Raw genomic sequence first — 19186 nt, forward strand, 5'->3', positions numbered from 1 at the left:
CGGCGGAAGTTGCAGCTAACTCAAATCCTCAGCCACCACCCGACCAGCAACATTAAGCCTTGATCGTCTTTTGGTGACACACACATACACACACACACACACACACACACACACGTACGGGCTATGCTTTGAAATCAGAATCTCCACTGGGCACAAATTCATCTGGAAATGATTTTGCCAGGTGCAGAGCCCTGGCAGAAGTTGGTAAACCACATCTTATCTCCCATAAGCAGATGTGCGTGTTCCAAAATACTTCATATCAATCTCACACGGCCCGACACATAAACATGTTGTGTGTGTATGTGTGTGCATGCGTGTGTGTGTGTGAGCTTGAGAGTCACAGTCAAAAAACCTATGTGACTATGCGTCAGTCAGCTCTCATTTCCCAGCCCAGCATTTACCAAAGCCTCTTACACAGACCACAGCACATTACAAAACCCCTTCATACACAGACACATACACACACACACACACAGACACTCATCAGAAATCACACATCTTATTTCTTTTATCTTGATTGCGCCCTCAAAGCCGAGAAGGTCTCTCTATCTCTCTCTCTCTCATGCAATAACACACACACACACACACACACACACACACACACACACACACACACACACACACACACCAATACACGGACACACCAGCACTCGAGCAGACGGACCATCAAGAGCACATTTCCATATCAGTCGCTCGTTCTGTCCCTGGGTTCCTGCACTTGGCCCCTCATTTCTCTTCTTTCTCTGTTCATCTACAAATAATGAATAGAAATAAACACATGGAAGGAGGGCAGGACAAGATGCAAAAGTTTTTGAAAGAAACTTGTGGACTCTCTGTTTTCCAACATCAAGAGAGTGGTGTTTGTTTTTGCTGCTTCTTTGTCTCTTTAACAATATAGCAGATGCTCAAGATGTCCTTGTGTATACACTACTCCAAATTAGCCTGGGATAGTGGAATATGTACTGTATGTGTTTTACTTGACTCAATTATTATTGAATTATTTAGTGTTGAGTCAACCGTTTCCCCAAGTAACTGATTTCTCAGTTGATCAATAACTGTTGTGGAAAATAGTGAATAACCTCCATCACAAGTTAGGAATCCAAGGTGATTTCTTCAAATTGCTCACCAACATGTAAATTAATCATTATTTAATCTATTATTATTATTGAAATAACTGTTTTGTTTATTAATATTAAGCCAGTTAACAAACTTCAGTTAGCTTATGCATTTAAAATGTATGTTAAATATGTATGAAATATGACTGTTTGTAGTTAATTAGATGAGACATGAAGTTTATTTCCTCTTTCCTCTGAGAGTGTGTTTACCTTAATTGAAAAGTTTACAAAGTCTTTTTGAGGTATGGAGTGACTCATCTTGACAATCAACAATCTTCGGCTTTATGCTTGAGTGATGGTCCTCGCGCCGACAAATCGGACAGAGGCTGCGCGTGACTAATTACTGAACGTTACAGGTACTTTGCTGTTAGCACTGGCTAGCGTTAGCCTACTACATAGTTAACTGTCAGGTTAGCTTTGTGCGTAGCTTGTCAAAAGTTTCTTTTAAGATGCTTTGAAGAATATTCTCTATTCACTAGCGTCATTTTAAACACAACTAACTAAAGTTATTACAGCCGCTAATTGAGGAGGAGGAAGTAAGCTAAGGTAAGCTCCTAGCTAACAGTTAGCTACAGTGTAACTTGCGCTGGCTAAAGCCTGGTTTGTCTTATCTGACTGCATGTATGTATACATGTAGGTGACATAAGTTAGAATTTAGCTTTTAGAAGCAATAGAGGTAGTGTTATGTTAGCTAATATTTCTTGCCACGCAGTCTCTTGTCTTGTATTTAACCATAGCTTTTGCTTCTTGTTTTGAAACCCTTTTTAAAACTTTAATCCTACATTCTTTTTAACAATGTATAAAGTCTTTTAACTTTCACTGAACTTGTCGCTAATGAACCCAGCATTCACAACAATTGCATAGTTTATAGGTACAGCTTTGGTATACAATGAGGAAAGCAAGCAGATGATGTTTATGGATAATGGTGGGCATCAGTAGGCTAGTATGAATGTGTGTGTATGTGTGTTTGAACATCGACTGTTGTGGTAAACAGAAGTTAAATTGTTGTGCTGTCAATCTGAATCTGTTTATGTTTACACAGAGAGGGGTCTGAGAGACGATGCAAGATCAAAGGTGTGACGGGGAAAGCTGTATGATCTGGGTGGTGAGGAGGACAGAATTTGGCTTAGAAGAGGCGAACTGAGTCAGTGACAGATGAGAAGGGCAGAACATCAAACGGCACATGCACTTTCACACAATATGCACTTTATTGCCGGTAAAATAGGCCTTCTCTGTGAAGATCAGAACAGAGCAGGGTTTGAGGACAGTGGATTTAAGTGCTCGGATGATAAATAGCGCTCAGAGCTCAGCTTTCGATCGGAGGGGATTAGTCCTGTCAATGGCTTCTGCTCTGATAAGAGTAGTCCAAGCCTTCAGGTGTTTTCCATAGGGTGTGCTGTTATTTCTGCTTGTATTTCAAGTTTAAATCTTGTCTGGTATGGTTCTGCTGGTGCCTCAGTGTCTTAGTTTGATTGTGGGCATCAGCAGGCCAGTATGACTCTGTGTGTATTTGTGTTTAAACATTAAAACAGACAAGTGATGTAAGGCAGGCCCGCTGGCAGATTTATGGCAACATGATGACAGGAAGCAGAAATATTCCGTTCGCCGTTAAATTAATTCACCGCTCAAATACGAAAAGGAATCTATAAACAAAATTGTCCTCTGTAACTCTTCAGCAATGCATTCGCAAACCTTGGACTCAGAACTAGCGCACTCAGCTTAATATACACAAATGGTAAGGGTATTTTATTAGGGATCAAAGGTATTGATATATATATACTGTATTCAGGTCTGCCACTATGAATGTGTCTGCTATGAAAAAGCCCTTAAAACCTGTATCATTGTCTCGTGTAGGCTAATCTGTTGTCTTGGTCCGGGTTTCAGCTGTTTCCTCACACTCAGTGGTCATGTCTGTTCTCGCCAACTGAGGTGTGGAAATGAAATGACTAATTGCACTGTTGTGTGACAGAATAGAAGGTCATTGGTTTTGCTAAATGAGGGGTTTCTCTCCAGTAATGATGATGTGAGTGATCAGACACAAAAAGACAGATTCACAGAGAAATGACAGGGTTTCAGATGGTGTTATTGACTCTGTGAAGCGTGACGGGGTTTTCCCTCTCTGTCTCTCTGACCACATCCTCCATGAGTGACACAGACAGGCCCTCTCTATCTGATGATGCTTTGGGAGCTGTTAAAGGAAAAAAACGATGCAATTTTCCCCTGATACACATTGATGAGGTAAAGGGTTTTACTTCATCACTCCTCACGGTGTAAACTTCTCTAAGCTTATCCTTCCTTTAACTTTAACTCCAGAAGTGTTCCGCTTCTTGCAATTCAGCCTTTTGCCAGTTTATGGTTATTTGCCATCCAAATGATGTCACACGCGGACAAGTTGCAGTCAGTGTGTGTGTTAAAGATGCACTGAACTAAGACGCTTTACTTTTTTTTAACACCAATCCTTTTCACACAGACTCTCCGCATTATCTCCACAGTAGAGGTTCGCCAATTCTCGGCCTTTGTTTGATCACACAGAACTAAGCAGTACTGGTGTAAAGCTGCACCGGTGTGTCAATTCATACAGCATACATACCTGTCATGATGGTGACGTCCGTGTGTTTTTTTCCAACGTGTCTCTCCCGGAGTCCACCTGTTGATAAACATGACTGAACATAAACCACTGACTGTTTATAATCACATGGATGCTGTTATAATGCATTGTGATTGCGATCCTGACTCACCATACATGCCAGAGTTAAGTTTTTGGCTCTAAATTTCATGACTACATAATGGCCATCAGTAAACAGGACGCTGTCTGACTGTGTCACTAGTGAGGAGGGATGCTGTTTTTTGGGAGAAAGTTGTTTTTTTTTTCAAGACCGTAACTTCAGCACCACTATAGTGGAAGGAGTTTTTTGCCGCTGTTTTTCAGGCAGAAATGTGACAAAGAGTGGGGCGGACAGACACTCCTTCACATATAACTGCAGTATTTATTTCCTCGTATAAGTTGCCAAAGACACTACCAGTTCCCACTTTATTGTTGTTTGGTCATGTAACGTTGCTTTGTGGGACAATTCCCTTTGTTTTGTTGAGTGAGTCATCAGATCGACAAGCCGTGCTCCATGCCTTCTGCTTATCCATTCACACATTCCCCTCTGCTGTGCCTCTGATACTACCTCCGGAGGCGCATCAGAGCCACAGCAAAATTTCACCCCTCGCCGCATCTGGAACTTTGTGAATGAGGCTACTGTTTCAAATTTTGTGAAGCTGACACCACACTGTTGTGAAGAGATGCATAATTCCTTTCTTTTGCCTTTTACCGGGTACTTTGTATTCTTCAGTTACTGTAGTGCAGGTATTGATATATCATTAGATGATTGTCTTGCAATAGATTGTCGCAGAATCGCTGTCAAGATGCTATCTTTAGCATGGATCATCCCTATCAAAAACTTGCGTTTATTAAACAGCTTTGAGGTCTAGATCAGATGTGAATATTAACTAGTGCTGGAACAATTACTCTGCTCGTCAATTGAAAAAAAATAATAATTTACCAACATTTCTGATTGTAAAATAATTGATTGAGGCATTTCCAGGTGATCAGGTAAAACAATGTCGAGATGTCACTTTGGTTGCTAGTTAAAGGCAGCCGTATCAACATTTGATACTATACTATTAGTAACTACAATGCTTTGCAAATGCTCCATTTTATCCCTCTTGTTTTACTCTGTGCTGCTGAAAAGATCCATTTTTCCACAGGAATCATCAGAGTTTCTGTGCTAGTCTAAACCTTGCATCATGACTGCATGAGGCTCGGTTTAAGTGGACTTTTGACAGCCCTACTGCGAGTTGGCTGTCAAAATTTAGCTGCAATGTCAGTAATAGATCAGAGGGCTAATGATAATGATAAACAAGTTAACAGTCTTTATTTATTCACCACAAAGCAAGGACACTCTGTTCACAAAAAACTCTTGCAGCATTTGTCCACTTCAGGGAGAATGTACTCCTCAACTAACTATGTTGTCTGCTTTACATATGCCTTACAGCAGAGTTCCACTTTCTGGCTTCCAAATTGATTCTCACAGTCTCATTTTCAGCCATTTTCACGTTAGGCTCCTCAGCAGTTAGGGAAAGACACTGAGTTATGCGATAACTGTGCCATTTATAGCCTTGATTCTTACATAATATTCCATGTTTATCATAGCCTCTTTAGTCATGTTCTATTTACAGTGGTGCTCAACGCTTGTGTTTATGAATACAGCTTGTGTTCTTTAATGTTGTTCACGCCATGAGCTGATTACCATTAAAGGGCAATGGTTTGTTATTATGTCTTATTATGTCCCTAACCCTCTTGGCCTCCTACTTCTGATAGATGTACACATGAGACCATTTATCTGGGATTACCTTTTTTCTTTGAAAACATTTGTTAAGCTTTCATCTACTTTCTTTGTCATTGAACGCTGCTGTATTTTTTGTATGCTGTTTTCAGATGTCTGTGGACAACAGAAAGAGGTCAGCATGTTCCTCCAACTCTGGAAACTTGGTTTACTGGTCCTCCTCATTTCCACGGCAACCAGCAAGGGTCCTGATTGTGGAGGCACTGCCACCCTGGTGGTCAGAGACCTGTGCAGTGCTCTGTGATGCTCTGGATAACTTCCTGTCCCTGGCCTGTAGTCTGGATGGTCCCTGTAGGATCCCACTACTCAGTCTGTATGCCATCAGCAGGCAACAGGAATGTCTACTGCCATTTGTGGTAAGAAAGATGAAAGAGAAGTAGTTTGAAGATCCGTTATTGGTTTGTCATGTTCTTCCTCTCACCCCACTTCACTTTATTGCTTTCTGTCAGTACCAGTGATCTCTCATTGTATTCCTTTTTCTTCTCTGTCCACCTCTGTTTTCAGCAGGTTCGTGCTAACCTGGCCAGGCTGCGTTCCTGTGTCGAAGAGCTGAGGTCTATTCCAGGTGAAGGTTGTATCAGAGGAGCAGCCAGAGGAGGTGAGCTGCTGCGACAGGCGGTGCTGGACAGTCTGCAGCAGTTCAAACAGTACATCAGACATACCTGTACAGGAAACCAGTCCGGCAATAACACATCTGTGGAGGTGAGCAGAGATAGGACCTTTATATGCACAACCAGCACAACAATTTTTTTTTTTGCATGGTCCTCACTGCTCTTTAAGACTTGCAGTTTTTGTGGGCTTGCTCCTGGTAACTCTGTGAGTGTTGATGGCTGTCCCATAATTAAGTATCCATGTGGGCTACCTTTAGATCTCCAGTGAGTCTGCTTATGGGTGTACACTATGGGCATCAAAAAAAAGACCTCAAGTTCACATGGGCTCAATTCCCAAATTGAGAGGTTGGACCAGCCATGGTCTGATCATTTATTGTTTCAGAGTTGATAGGAAACAGGATTAGACATCAGACATCCGCTTCACCAACTAAGCTAAACGGTGCCCCATGTATCAGTTCTGTTTTACTGGCTCTTAAAAGTGGAGATGCTGGGGATTGAACCCAGGGCCTCATACATGCAAAGCATGCGCTCTACCACTGAGCTACATCCCCTGAAGGTCATAGCTCACACAGCTCTATCTGTGTAAGAAAGTTGGATCGGGGTACACAATAAACCAGCTAATTTTGAGATTTTTTTGCTTTACATTTGAAACAACATGTTCACACTAGTGTTGTAAAGATCTCTGTCCATATGGTAACATCTAAACAATAAGAAAATGGTTAAGTCTTTCAATTTAGATGTTTTCAGTTCAGTTTACTGAAGAAGGGTTGAATGATTTGTAAGATATGAACATTTCCCCTGAATACTACCTGGAAAAGAATAACATCATCTATCCTTCATTTCTCTCTGCATGGAGAGAAAATGTGAAGCCAACTTAGATTAGTATTCTTAGTTTTGTGGTCAATTTTTGTTACTGTGACAAAGCCCTACAATTATTCATGATGTGAAAGTTGGATCGGGGTACACAATAAACCAGCTAATTTTGGGATTTTTTTGCTTTGCATTTGAAACAACATGTTCACACTAGTGTTGTAAAGATCTCTGTCCATATGGTAACATCTAAACAATAAGAAAATGGTTAAGTCTTTCAATTTAGATGTTTTCAGTTCAGTTTACTGAAGAAGGGTTGAATGATTTGTAAGATATGAACATTTCCCCTGAATACTACCTGGAAAAGAATAACATCATCTATCCTTCATTTCTCTCTGCATGGAGAGAAAATGTGAAGCCAACTTAGATTAGTATTCTTAGTTTTGTGGTCAATTTTTGTTACTGTGACAAAGCCCTACAATTATTCATGATGCAGTGCTTTAACACTTGTCATTGATCTGCACTGTAAATTTGAAGCTGTTGTGGTACAGTACCATAAGCAATGGAGATGCTGGGGATTGAACCCAGGACCTCATACATGCAAAGCATGCGCTCTACCACTGAGCTACATCCCCTGAAGGTCATAGCTCACACAACTCTATCTGTGTGAGAAAGTTGGAACGGGGTACACAATAAACCAGCTAATTTTGAGAGCTTGATTTACATGTGAAAACAATATGTTCACACTAGTGTTGTAAAGATCTCTGTCCATATGGTAACATCTAAACAATAAAAAAATGGTTAAGTCTTTCAATTTAATTCGAGCTGGAAAAACAACAAAACTGAGCAACATCTGCTCAGATCTGGGAAGATGTAAATACACCCAGTCACTCTGTTGAGTCTCAGCTGGTTGTACCTCTTTTCTGGCCCCCTGTTCTGTGGTTGTCTTTGCTGTCTTTTAATTCAGCTGCATCCACATATAGATGTTTTCAATTTAGCTAACTGAAGAAGGGTTGAATGATTTCTAAGATTTGAACATTTCCCCTGAATACTACCTGGAAAAAATAACATCTATCCTTCATTTCTATCTGCATGGAGAGAAAGTTTGAAGCCAACTTAGATTAGTATTCTTAGTTTTGTGGTCAATTTATGTTATTGTCACAAAGCCTTACAATTATTCATGATGCAGTGCTTTAATACTTGTCATTGACCTGCACTGTAAATTTGAAGCTGTTGTGGTACAGTATCATAAGCAATGGAGATGCTGGGGATTGAACCCAGGACCTCATACATGCGAAGCATGCGCTCTACCACTGAGCTACATCCCCATGTCTTATATCATGTAAAAAAAAAAACTGCACAAACTGGAAGTACTGTATGTTATGTGTCAACTTTATTGTATATGAAGTAATTTCCTCTAAATATTTGGCTGTTTCTGTCTCTGCAGATCCATCATATCGTCAGCTAGTGACTAGCTGGGACTGAATAGACCCCTTTGATGTTCAAACTCTGTACTTCATGCTAATGTGGGGAAGAGGCTCCACTTATATCTGACAAATGAGGTCTCTTCATGTCCAATTTAGTGTATTTAGCAGCTGCAAAAACATAATGAATGGGGATTCTAATTAGCATTTTTAAAAGCTTAAAAAAATCTTTGTTAACAGTTCTTCATAGTGGCTGAGAACTCTTGACATGTTATATCAGACAGTCTGCTTAGAACCAGCTCCTCTACATTTGAAATGCTGCAAATGGGCTCTATTCACCTGCTGATGAGCCATCTGTCTAAAAGGAGTGACATCAGTAAAGCATCAGCTCTCATTGTCTTCCTGCTAGAATATCCAATCAGCAATCACATTTAAATGGCAAACCCCTCAAGTACAGAAACCAGTTCTGAGCTGCATTTACATTTGTTCAGTGTTTGTTAGAATTGTTTCAAGACCAATCCTGGTCTCAGTTGTTTCAACTTTCTGATTTACATAACCTTTATTGTGGTTCTAGGGGATGTAGTTGTTGACATCCATTAAAAATAGCTTTCATATTTAATAGAACTATTAATGCCTATTTAAGTTAAGTAATTCAAAGCCAGCTTGGGTTTATTTTTCAGTACATGTTGCAGGTTCAAATCTTCGGACACAAACACATCTATTTAGACGTCAGCAGATGACGGTGTGGGGGAATAGGAATATTAGCTGTCATTACTGAAATCGTCTAATTTGTTAGATATGAACGGCAACAATATGGGGAGCCAACTGAGAAATGAGCCAGGCACTGTCCTTCTGGTTAAATTTGAACATCATGTCCTCCGGGTACAGGGCTCTGAGTTGTTGACGAGGATTTCTCAAATCCAACCAGCTTTATTAAGAAGCTCTGGGCAGATGATTACACTAAGAGTCACTGTTTCCGACAGCAGCAGATATGAATAGCACTGTTAGGCAGCAGAGGGACACTAAGCAGAGACAGGGCCCTGTGCATGTGTGTCTGTGTGTGTGTTGCTGTTCCACTAATACAATACATGTTTTCATTTATATAGGTTTCTAGCATTGATGATATTCTTTAGGCCTATACATATGGCCAAACAGCAGGAAGCAGAGAGCAGAGCCCATTAATAAACCGATTATGGTGTTCATTTATTGCTACTGTTCATGTGATTCAGTAGGGTGCAGTCTGACATTAGTTTGTCTGTGTTCACCCCATTAGACATGTAAATACAACAGAAAGCTAATTTGATCCTGTCTGTCCTCACATGTAGTGTTGGCTTAAGTAGTTGTATTTTGCGTAAATCTTCTGTGGAAATCTTCAATAACAAATAATGGATCAGTAAAAATACATTTTACAGCGCATTAACAGTCGTTTTATCACTCAGGATGGAATTACGTGAGATAATTATAGCTTAGTTACAGGAAACATTAAAATTACAGATCATACAGCAAGAGGGCACTTAAAGCTGCATTTTTTTCTCAGGAAACAGTTTTTATACTATGTGTAAGTGTAGAGTTGGGTCATTATACCATAAGGCATGCCACTTTTCTGGTAGGGTGGGATCTTGCCTTACTGGGACAGGGACAGCAGTTCTGACATCATGTGTTTAGTTTAGTAACAGTAATTTACAGTATGTCATGTCCCTGAACTACAAGAGAAACACAACAGTCACACACAAAGAATGCTTTGTTGTGATGTTGTTGTGGCCTGTTCTTTTGAAGATATGACAACCTCAAACTGAGCTTGATCTTTTGTAATGCCTGCAATTCAGATGTCATCGTTTGGGAAAGAATTGTGGGATGGAACAGCTATGTGACATAAAGGGATATTTCAAATTTTATAAGTTGTTTAACCATTCAACAATTGCCATATTTTACACATACTGACATATTTACATGTGCCTCTTTCTTTTCCTTTAACTGATTCTATCTATGTCTTTTGAGGGTTGTCTCTTTCCTTTATTTTAACAGGTTACTGTGGTGACCAGTCAGCCGGGGCGTGGCATCGTTCACCAGTTGGAGATGGGGCTCAAAGATGCTGACCTAGTGTCACTGAAGCGGCTCCTGGTGGTACAGATTTATAGTGCAGCAGACTGGAGCCAAGACAACCCGTCACCTGTGGTCACTCACGCTGAGACTGAAGGTAGGAAACCTTCAGACACAAAAACACACTGGATCACACAGTAGCACATTGACTGTTCATGCGAGGTTGGTAAAAGCAAACACATTCACACTGCTTTTATATACTGCAGTGCATGTGGCTGTGACTAAGCAAACACTAGCAATAAGAAAACTACTCTAAGGAGGTCTGCTATCTATTTCCTCCCCCTCACTTTGCACATGCTCTTCCCCTGTGCTTTCTTAATCATCTTCAATTCAGTTGTGTAGTGTTGACCCATTTATCACGCTGCGTTTTTGCCACATATCCGCAGTCAACACATCCTAGACACATGTCACAATTTCCACAACTTGGCTACAGTTCAAACATTTACCAGTCCATGCAGAGAGACTAATTTCATAATGACATGTCATTCTTTGTAATTACATGAAGGTTCAAGTGGTGTGGTCTGAGTAAGTAGAGAGTGCAGTGGGGATTGGATATCCTGAAGGGGGAGAAAAAGAGGAGACTGAGAAAGAAAACATACAGGGAGGAGGGAGGAGAGACAAAATGAGAGCAAGTGTAAGTCTTTCCTGTAAAAATATTTATGCGCCGTTTGAAATATTTATTCCGTGATTTTAAACCACTTAGCGTATCAGTTGAGTAACTGACTGCATTTTAGTTTTCTCAGAAGTGCGTCAAATGTTGGAAAGATGATACTAATGATGCTGAGAGTTTGAGCTCACTTGACACAGTTATGTCAGTTATGCAATCCTGCCAGGGTTGTAGCTTGGCCCCCTTTCTGTTATTTTTATATAATATTAAGGTAAAATATTATGGATTTTGTCCCACTTCTCTTTAATTAAACGTTTCCCTTGTTGCCCCTGGAGTCAGTCTTGGTTTGCATTGGCCTTTCAATAACAGACCTGGGTGTTGTAAAATATATCCCAGACTTTGTAGTGTTAACTTGAGATGTAAATTTAGTTTCTTTGTTGTCAGCCAAACTAGATATATAGAATATAAATATGTACAGTTTGGAAAACATGTTTGTGTTTTTAAGAAGCTGTTGGCATCCAGTGTAATGTTGCTTTACGATCCTTTTGTGTCTTGTCTTTTAAGACAGAGATCCTCACCCTGGGGCCCCTGAAGGACAGTTTTACGGGCCACCAGATAATTCCAGAAGTAAGACAGAAAGTAAAATCTCCAATTTGTGAAATAGTGGATGTTTAAAATTGTTTCAAATGTAACCATCCTCAAATTAAAAACTGACTTTAGTTTCAAATGGCCAGGAGGAAGTTCTGGAGAAAGAAATATGTTTTGGAGTCTTGTTCCCAGGTGATAAAGTACGGAAACCCTAGATTAACCCAAAGTGTCAATGATTGGTTGTTGGTTTATTGGTCTGGACACAATCAACCAATTGTACACCAACCTAAAGCTTCATATTTAGGTGGGTGGCATGAGACTCAACAATCAAATATCTTTTTCCAGAGTTGCAGATTGCATCTCTAACTGCTGTAATGATAGATTGCAAGCAGACTTATATTCATTTGAAGAGAAAGATGGAGGGTTAAACAGTCACTTTCTAGCTTGCAGTTGTCCAGGAAATTTAATTGATTGTAAATGCAGTCACAATGTGAAGAAATTGTGGTGAGATTATCATGTGTGTGTGTTTATTTAGTCTGACAGTAAGTAAATAAAAAGCTACAGGAATCATGAGTTTCATGAGGGACATGGCTCCCTGCTTCACCTCCTCTAGTGCAAATTCCTCTTTTGTATTCATTGATCAATATGAGTGATACTTATTCCTCTCACTTTCCAGTGACAAAGACAAAGCAGTCCTAGTGAAAAAAGTAATTTTTGAATGGAGCCTTAGAGACATGGTTATGTAGTTACCACAGTTCGATGATAGTGAGGCCAGACTTTTTTTTTAGCTGCTGTGATGCCACTGGGACGAGATCACTTCTCCACAGTGTCTCCAAGTGTTTACAGCACTGAGAAACATAATTGTCACTTGAACTCTGATACTTCTGCCTACACCCTCTTAATTATGTCAACACTAGTGGTGCTGCTAGACCACTGATGCACCACATAAAGATTTTTCATTAGAGCTGGTTCTTTCCACAGTGGAGAAAATATGAATACATCTTCGCACACAGTGTTATTGATGGCACAAACTATGTTATTGATTGGTGTTTTTCTGCCTTTTGTGTGACATAATTGTCAGTTTGATTATGAATCTTCTTTAGTTTTCTGCTTTTTCTCATAAAAATAAAAGATTTGACTCAAAAACTTAACATAGTACAAAATACAGAAGTTACAGTTGTTGACTTTTTTAATCTTCCCATTTCTTTGTTTTCTGATTTGCATTATTACACACATTGTAACCTGTGGAAGTTGCTTATCTTTAAGAAGTCTCAGAACAACCAGACCCTAAGATAACTCCTTAAAAATATGAGACCACACAGTCTATTTGCTTGAAAACCAGTGTACTTTTATAATATTTCAGATTGTGCAATTGCTCACAGTTAAAACCACAAACATTTTGGATGAAGTTTTGTAAGAATCGGCCAACAGAGAAAAGGGAATGGGCTCAGTACTGCATCCAAGAGCTACGTTGACCTCAGAGATCATCTGGCTGGAAACTGAAGCTGGCTTAAATCAAAGATAAGAAGTTTAGCTGTCTAGCCAGTATGATTTCAGACTTAATGGATACCAGTATTGGTCCTAAAATTGTGTTTAAATGTCACACACTTTGTGAAAGTTTGACCGGGTGTTTTTATTGTATTATACAAAAATTCAGATGCTGCTGTTTAAGGTATAACTCACAGAGCTGCTCAGAAATGGCAGTTTACAGGGAGATACTTGTTTGAATTTGAATTTCCATTTATTAGTCGAATTTCTGTTTCCTTTATCATTTATTACGGTTATTATCATGTACACAACCCTGAGGGAGTTTGTAGCAGAACTTTGTTGATCAGCAGTAGGATGTAAAGGCTCATTGACCCATCGTTTCAATTTGTAAAGCAATTTGTGTTTTGAAAAGGGATGTGTGACTAATATACCAAGCCTAATACGCAAAAATTTAGCAAGCAGTGTTTATTTAGGGAATACGCCGGAATCTGGGTGTGTTGTGGAATCTTAATCATGTCCTTGTGTTGAAGATGCTGGGTGGGAATACTCTGTGAGAGCGAGAGATTGAAGAAAATATTTCTCACTTAACCCCAGACTATTTATTTTAGCTGCGTGTGTGTGTGTGTCAGTCCATGGAGTGCAGGATATTATAAGAAGTGGGTGGAGTATCCATTTATGTACCAAAGGGAGACTTGGAGCAAAAGCCATAACTAGTGTTTTCATTCTCTTTTTGTCTCTCATCTTCATCACTCACTTATCTAATGGCAAGAAAGAGGGTCACAACTCTTTTCTAAAATAAAGAAAGGTTATTACATAACTGTGTGTGTGTGTGTGTAAGGCAAGGTGAATCGAACAAATGCGCGCACAGTACAGTGCAGCAACTTTATAGAAACATCAGTAAGAGGACAGTTATGCAAATGCCTCATTTTTCAAAAAGCTGACAGTTGGTTTGCTCAAACTGCGTGTGTGTGTGAGTGAGATGCAGCATATTTTATAATGACTGGCAGCACTGCTGGGAGTTCTCATACGTGTATCTTTGTGAGAACCATTGTGAGTTTTACACCCTGATTTTGAGGGCATTATTGTAATCGGTTCTGCAAAATGCTTTTTATCAGTCAGACTTGGATGGGTCAGAATAGGGGTTGGAGTTAAGAGTGTAGTTGTGATGATTAAGGTTAGGGGTGAGATAGTGCTTTGGGTCATCGAGGGATCTTCCAAGTGTAAAAGCACTAACGTGTGTAAGTGTTTAAGGGCCAACGCCTAGATAAGCATCCTGTTTTTGTTGAAACTCAACCAATGTATCCTTGAATCCCCTGCCTGTTGTATAATTGTACAGTTGAGCACCAGGGAGCACATAGAGAAATGGGTCACAGAGCGAGACAGAGACAGATGATTACGGCACCGGTGGTTTGGGGTTTGCTTCCTCACAGTTGAACAGCCAAGCTGTTGACTCAAACCAATACAACAAGTTGTCCCACACAGGATGCAGCAGTACCTTAGGGACAGTCAGCAACAAATAACTTTTCACTTCAGTGTTTAGATTCATAGGAGAAATGATGTAAATGCATTGTTTTTCTTTAGATATAAAGTTGTGTTGAAATGAAACAAATTAATTATGTAATTAATGCAACTCTGTTGCAGGCGTTTGACAGAATTATATTGCTTAAACATTGATATGATTTTCGTAAGCTTTATTTACCATTTTAGATATTGAAAAATAACTGAATTTGTGCTACTGCATATATTAGAACATGAACTTTTACCATTTCTGAAGAATACATTGCCCTCTCAGTGTATTCTGTTGATGCAGATTGCTGTTGATTAGTTAAATATAGTCTGGTCACAGCTGTTGGCTTTACAGCGATCACTTCAAAGAATGCTGGAGTGGATGCAGACGAGAGAAGGACAAAGGGGAACAATGCTTGTCTTTTTGCAGACAAAATCATTGTGTTGGAGCAGAGGGATAGAGAGTAAGATAAAGTCACGAATACAAGCTGATAAAGGGTATATTACAAAAATAAACAGTAGATCAGAGTGATAAAAGAGAAGATGAGACGGGGACTGTGACAGATAAGTGTTGATAACAGTGTCAGTCGGTGGGTGGATGTCAAGTGTGAGATTGAGGCAAAGACAATGGGTTTACATTACCTGAGGCTGCCTGTAATGCTGGCATTAACCCAAATATGTGTTTAGCTGCCAGACGTTTTGTTTGTGTGTGTGTGTCTGTGAGTGTGTCTGTATGTCTGTGTGTGGGTGTGTGTGTCCTTACCAGTCAGTGAAACATTGCCCCATCTGTGCTGTAACTTTGCTCTGGGACAGCCTGTCTCGAAACTGCCACAAAGTTGCCAACAAAACAAATCTTCAACCAGTCACATTTTGAAAGATGTAAAGTTGTGAAGAGGATACATGGGTAGAGGTGACACTGAAACTGAACTTGTATTTGATAATTATTCAGTGAAATTCTGTGGTTTTTCAGTGAGAGTTTTTGGAATAAGACTGCCAACTGGAGCCTGTGAAAGGTTTGATGTGTTTTTAGTGCTGCATTCAGACTTCACTATTTCTCTCTCCTATAATACCCCAATCCGACAGACATCAGGTACTGGGAATGGAAATGAACATTTATCATGACATTCTTTTCACTCCTTGCAATGACAGGGGTGTTGCGATTTTAAATTAAATTATCAAAATCAAAAGCAGGATCTGCAATTCTTTGGTAGTGTTTTCTCTCTACTCCCACCTACTTGCGTGCACCCGAACTGGGGAAAAAAAAAATCTTCAAAGACGATGGGCTGACTAGTGCTGGAAGTAATTCTGAGAGTGTCCTTCATTTGTTTGGGAAGAGGGTTTACTCATGGGGGAAGAACTGAAATGAAGTGAACAATGCAAGAGATACTTCTTTTGTTTGTTTGAAAAGATAGTTTTCTCTGGACAGATTTGGGAAACCGAACTTTGCATCAAACTGAATTTTTATTTTTTGTTTATTGTTGAAACCCAGAAGGATGGTATTTTTTGAACTTCCAATTCTTTATTTTTTGTGAAATGTATTTGAACCTGCCTAATTCTAACACCAGGAGGGAACCCCCATTCTTTAAAAAAACATTATTTGTCTGTCACTGTGTGTCATGTCTCCAAGAATTAATGAGTCTTTATCGCCTACTCTGATACAGTGACTATGGTAACAGACAAAAATATTATCAGGTCTGAATCCAGCTTAATAGAGTCCACTTCCCCCAGCAAGAATGGGTTAAGAAAAACTCCTTATCCATCCATTCTTTCAGACAAATGCATTATATTTTATTGATTAAAGCTAATAAATGCACATGTTCCTGCTATGTTGAAATCTAACCAGTTAACCAGTTAGCTTTTGTTGCTGTTTGTCTGCTTGACCCATGTTACTCGTGAAATTAAAAGGACAATGTTCAAGTATAGAGCAGGCAGCAGGATGATTGAATTGGGTCCACCATTTATCCTGCACGCCAAAGGAAGTTCCTGCCAGACGTAGCAGTTTAATGCTTTACTCCCTCCAGACTTGAGAAACACAAACACTGGTCCAGCTTGCCAAGTCTGTCTGTCAGCTCCTGCTTTGTGTGTGTGCGTGTGTGTGTGTTTTATGTGAATACATCACAAAGACATGGAGCATATATTTCTGTCTCCATAATGTTTGTGTGTTATTTGACAGTTTCCATTCCAGCTTGATTTACAAGTCATTATTTAGTCTTATTATTAAGTCTTTGCATTTGATGTCAATTTCTAAAGATGGGCTTTATAAATGCCGAAACAAGTACAATATGTGCACACAATTATGTAAATACACACCAGACAAAATCTATATTTACTCTGGAGACAGAATCACAAGTTAGAAAAAGGAGCATCTGTTTTGGGAGTAAGATGTGTTATTTTTGCAAAGTCATCGTCAGTGTGCTAGAGGACACCCACTGTGACAGGCAGCCAAGCAGATACAGAGACACACCCATGCTCCCGTCTGGAGCAGTCGCAGAGATAGATTACTACAGTCTGACTGTCTCCCATGAACAGCTGGACCTTTGTCCCCTCAGCTGCATCTCTCCCTCCCTCTTATTCTCTCTCTCGCTCTCTCACTCTCACTCTCACTCTCTCTCTCTCTCTCTCTCTCTCTCTCTCTCTCTCTCTCTCTCTCTCAAAAACTGCTTAAACCCAAACAGAACAAGACAAGGAAAAAAGTAAGATGGATGAGAATTTGTTCTTTCATTTTTTCAGAAATTCCCCTAAAGGCTGATATCACCAATCCAATTTACTGTTTCTCACTCTTTCTTTGGTTTAACTTTTTTTGGTGAAATGCAACAAATATTTTGTTTACCTGCTTCCCATAACCTGTTACCCTTTGACACATTTCAACCAGTCATCCAATATTCAGATTAGAAAGCTTTTACAGAGGCAAGAACACTTTCAGCCTTGGATCGCATCGTAAAACTCAAATTGCAAATGTCGCCTTGAGGACTGCCATCAGGCAAAGTTGGAGTGACAATTCCTGCATTTGCCTAAAGTATCATATCCAGCATTGCCTTGATTTCAACAGTGTACATAAATGTTGTCTTCATACATGTCAGAAGCCTCTGTCCTCATCATAGCACATTTTTCACTAGATGGACTTGAGGACATGGAGAACCAAAGCAGGTGCCTGACTGAGCTGTTTCACCTGAAATGCTTTGTTTTCTCAGTTATAAGCTATAAGTGGAGATGCTGGGGATTGAACCCAGGACCTCATACATGCGAAGCATGCGCTCTACCACTGAGCTACATCCCCTACACATGACAGCTTATATAAATTAAATATAAATATAAATGATATTATCTTATAAATTATCATATAAATATTAAGATTTCTGAATTTAAGTATTAAAGATGTTATGGTGAGAGCTTGGGCCTGGCAGTAACTTTATTATTATAATTATCATTAATATTGATATTTTAATGAATTAAAATACTCAATAATTGAGCTGAGTTTTGAGGATTTGCCACGGCACACAGGATTTAGTTTTCTCCAACACGCCCGGTCCTGTTTAATGTAGAATGTGAAGGCCATTTAGAATAGAACCAGCTGAAGAAAAGGAGCTGTGCTTGGCATCTCTGAACAGCATGTCTGAATTTGAGGAAAGTTAAGCTTATCAGAATGATAAAGGAGGCATGGATGGCACTTAGTGACCTTGGGTAATTAAAGTAGTGGGTTTTTTATGTACATAGTTTTTTAAATATAAGTATGTAATTATAAATGAAGAGCAAGCCAGAGGATCACAGAAATATAGATGTTAAAATGTGTATAAGTAACATTGACATTAACATTGATTTGACTTATGGAATGGATTTTATCATTGTTCCATGAATCATCATTCCTACTTTCCAAGCAGTAACAAATTCATTTGAGACTTGCTGCAGTGCAAGAAAGAACGTCTGTCTCTTTTTCTGTTAAGAATATGGTTGGGTCTTCCCAGGTATACATCACCAGCAGGGATAGATTCTGTAAAACTGTATGTTAAGGTTTGTTTATGTTAATTATGTGTGGTTAGCTTAATTTCTCATGCTGTGTGTGGCATTTCTGTGTCTTTCATAATCGTGTGCAGTAACAGTGGTTTAATCCGCCATCCATTTATCTTAGCTTGATAACAGCTTATTAAACAGCTTTATTTTTAAAAGAAGTGTTTACACATACATGATGGCTACAGGCTTAATTTTCAATTAACACAGCCTGATATCCAAAGAGGTTATTGAGGAATATCACAATCTTCTTGTAAGACCTTAGCTTTTCCTGTCACACAATGACTTCCTTACAGTATTTCAGGACTGCACGAGTCAGAGTCACCTCTGAAGCAGAAGCAGGCTGATGCTGCATGAATATTGACTTGTTGAAACATATCTCTGATTCTATGAATGCTGTGAATATCAGTGAATCACAGTAGGAGTTTGCATATGAATGATTTCACTGCTGTTGTTCCAGCTTCAAAGATAGACATTTCCACTGAGACACTTCTCTCTGAAAAAAATCATCTCCTGACGAATAGTACTGTATGTAGTATAG

At 39.4% G+C, this 19186-nt stretch overlaps 1 protein-coding gene and 4 non-coding genes across 13 annotated transcripts in view; 1 reads left to right on the plus strand and 4 right to left on the minus strand.

Moving 5' to 3' along the window:
- The first annotated feature begins 1342 nt into the window (after window positions 1–1342).
- LOC119027528 (meiosis 1 associated protein) overlaps window positions 1343–19186 on the plus strand; it is a 41867-nt gene continuing 24023 nt past the window's right edge. For 4 of the 9 annotated variants that reach the window (XR_005077407.1, XM_037112832.1, XM_037112834.1 and 1 more), the window contains exons 1-5: window positions 1427–1661; window positions 2158–2220; window positions 5599–5862; window positions 6011–6208; window positions 10377–10548. Coding sequence is in view for 8 of the 9 variants with exons in the window: in XM_037112832.1 (XP_036968727.1) it covers window positions 2176–2220; window positions 5599–5862; window positions 6011–6208; window positions 10377–10548 (679 nt within the window). In the remaining variant the exon portion in view is untranslated. Of the gene's footprint in view, window positions 1662–2157; window positions 2260–5598; window positions 5863–6010; window positions 6209–10376; window positions 10549–19186 lie in introns of all 9 variants that reach the window. The other 5 variants (XM_037112835.1, XM_037112833.1, XM_037112837.1 and 2 more) reach the window with 5 other exon arrangements.
- On the minus strand, window positions 6597–6668 carry trnaa-ugc. Its single transcript has one exon. It is a non-coding gene; the product is annotated as a tRNA-Ala (tRNA).
- trnaa-ugc lies at window positions 7491–7562 on the minus strand. Its single transcript has one exon. It is a non-coding gene; the product is annotated as a tRNA-Ala (tRNA).
- On the minus strand, window positions 8184–8255 carry trnaa-cgc. The gene has a single exon. It is a non-coding gene; the product is annotated as a tRNA-Ala (tRNA).
- Window positions 17846–17917, minus strand: trnaa-cgc. Its single transcript has one exon. It is a non-coding gene; the product is annotated as a tRNA-Ala (tRNA).

This window comes from Acanthopagrus latus, chromosome 10 (genome assembly GCF_904848185.1).
Source record: "Acanthopagrus latus isolate v.2019 chromosome 10, fAcaLat1.1, whole genome shotgun sequence".
Classification (NCBI taxonomy): domain Eukaryota; kingdom Metazoa; phylum Chordata; class Actinopteri; order Spariformes; family Sparidae; genus Acanthopagrus; species Acanthopagrus latus.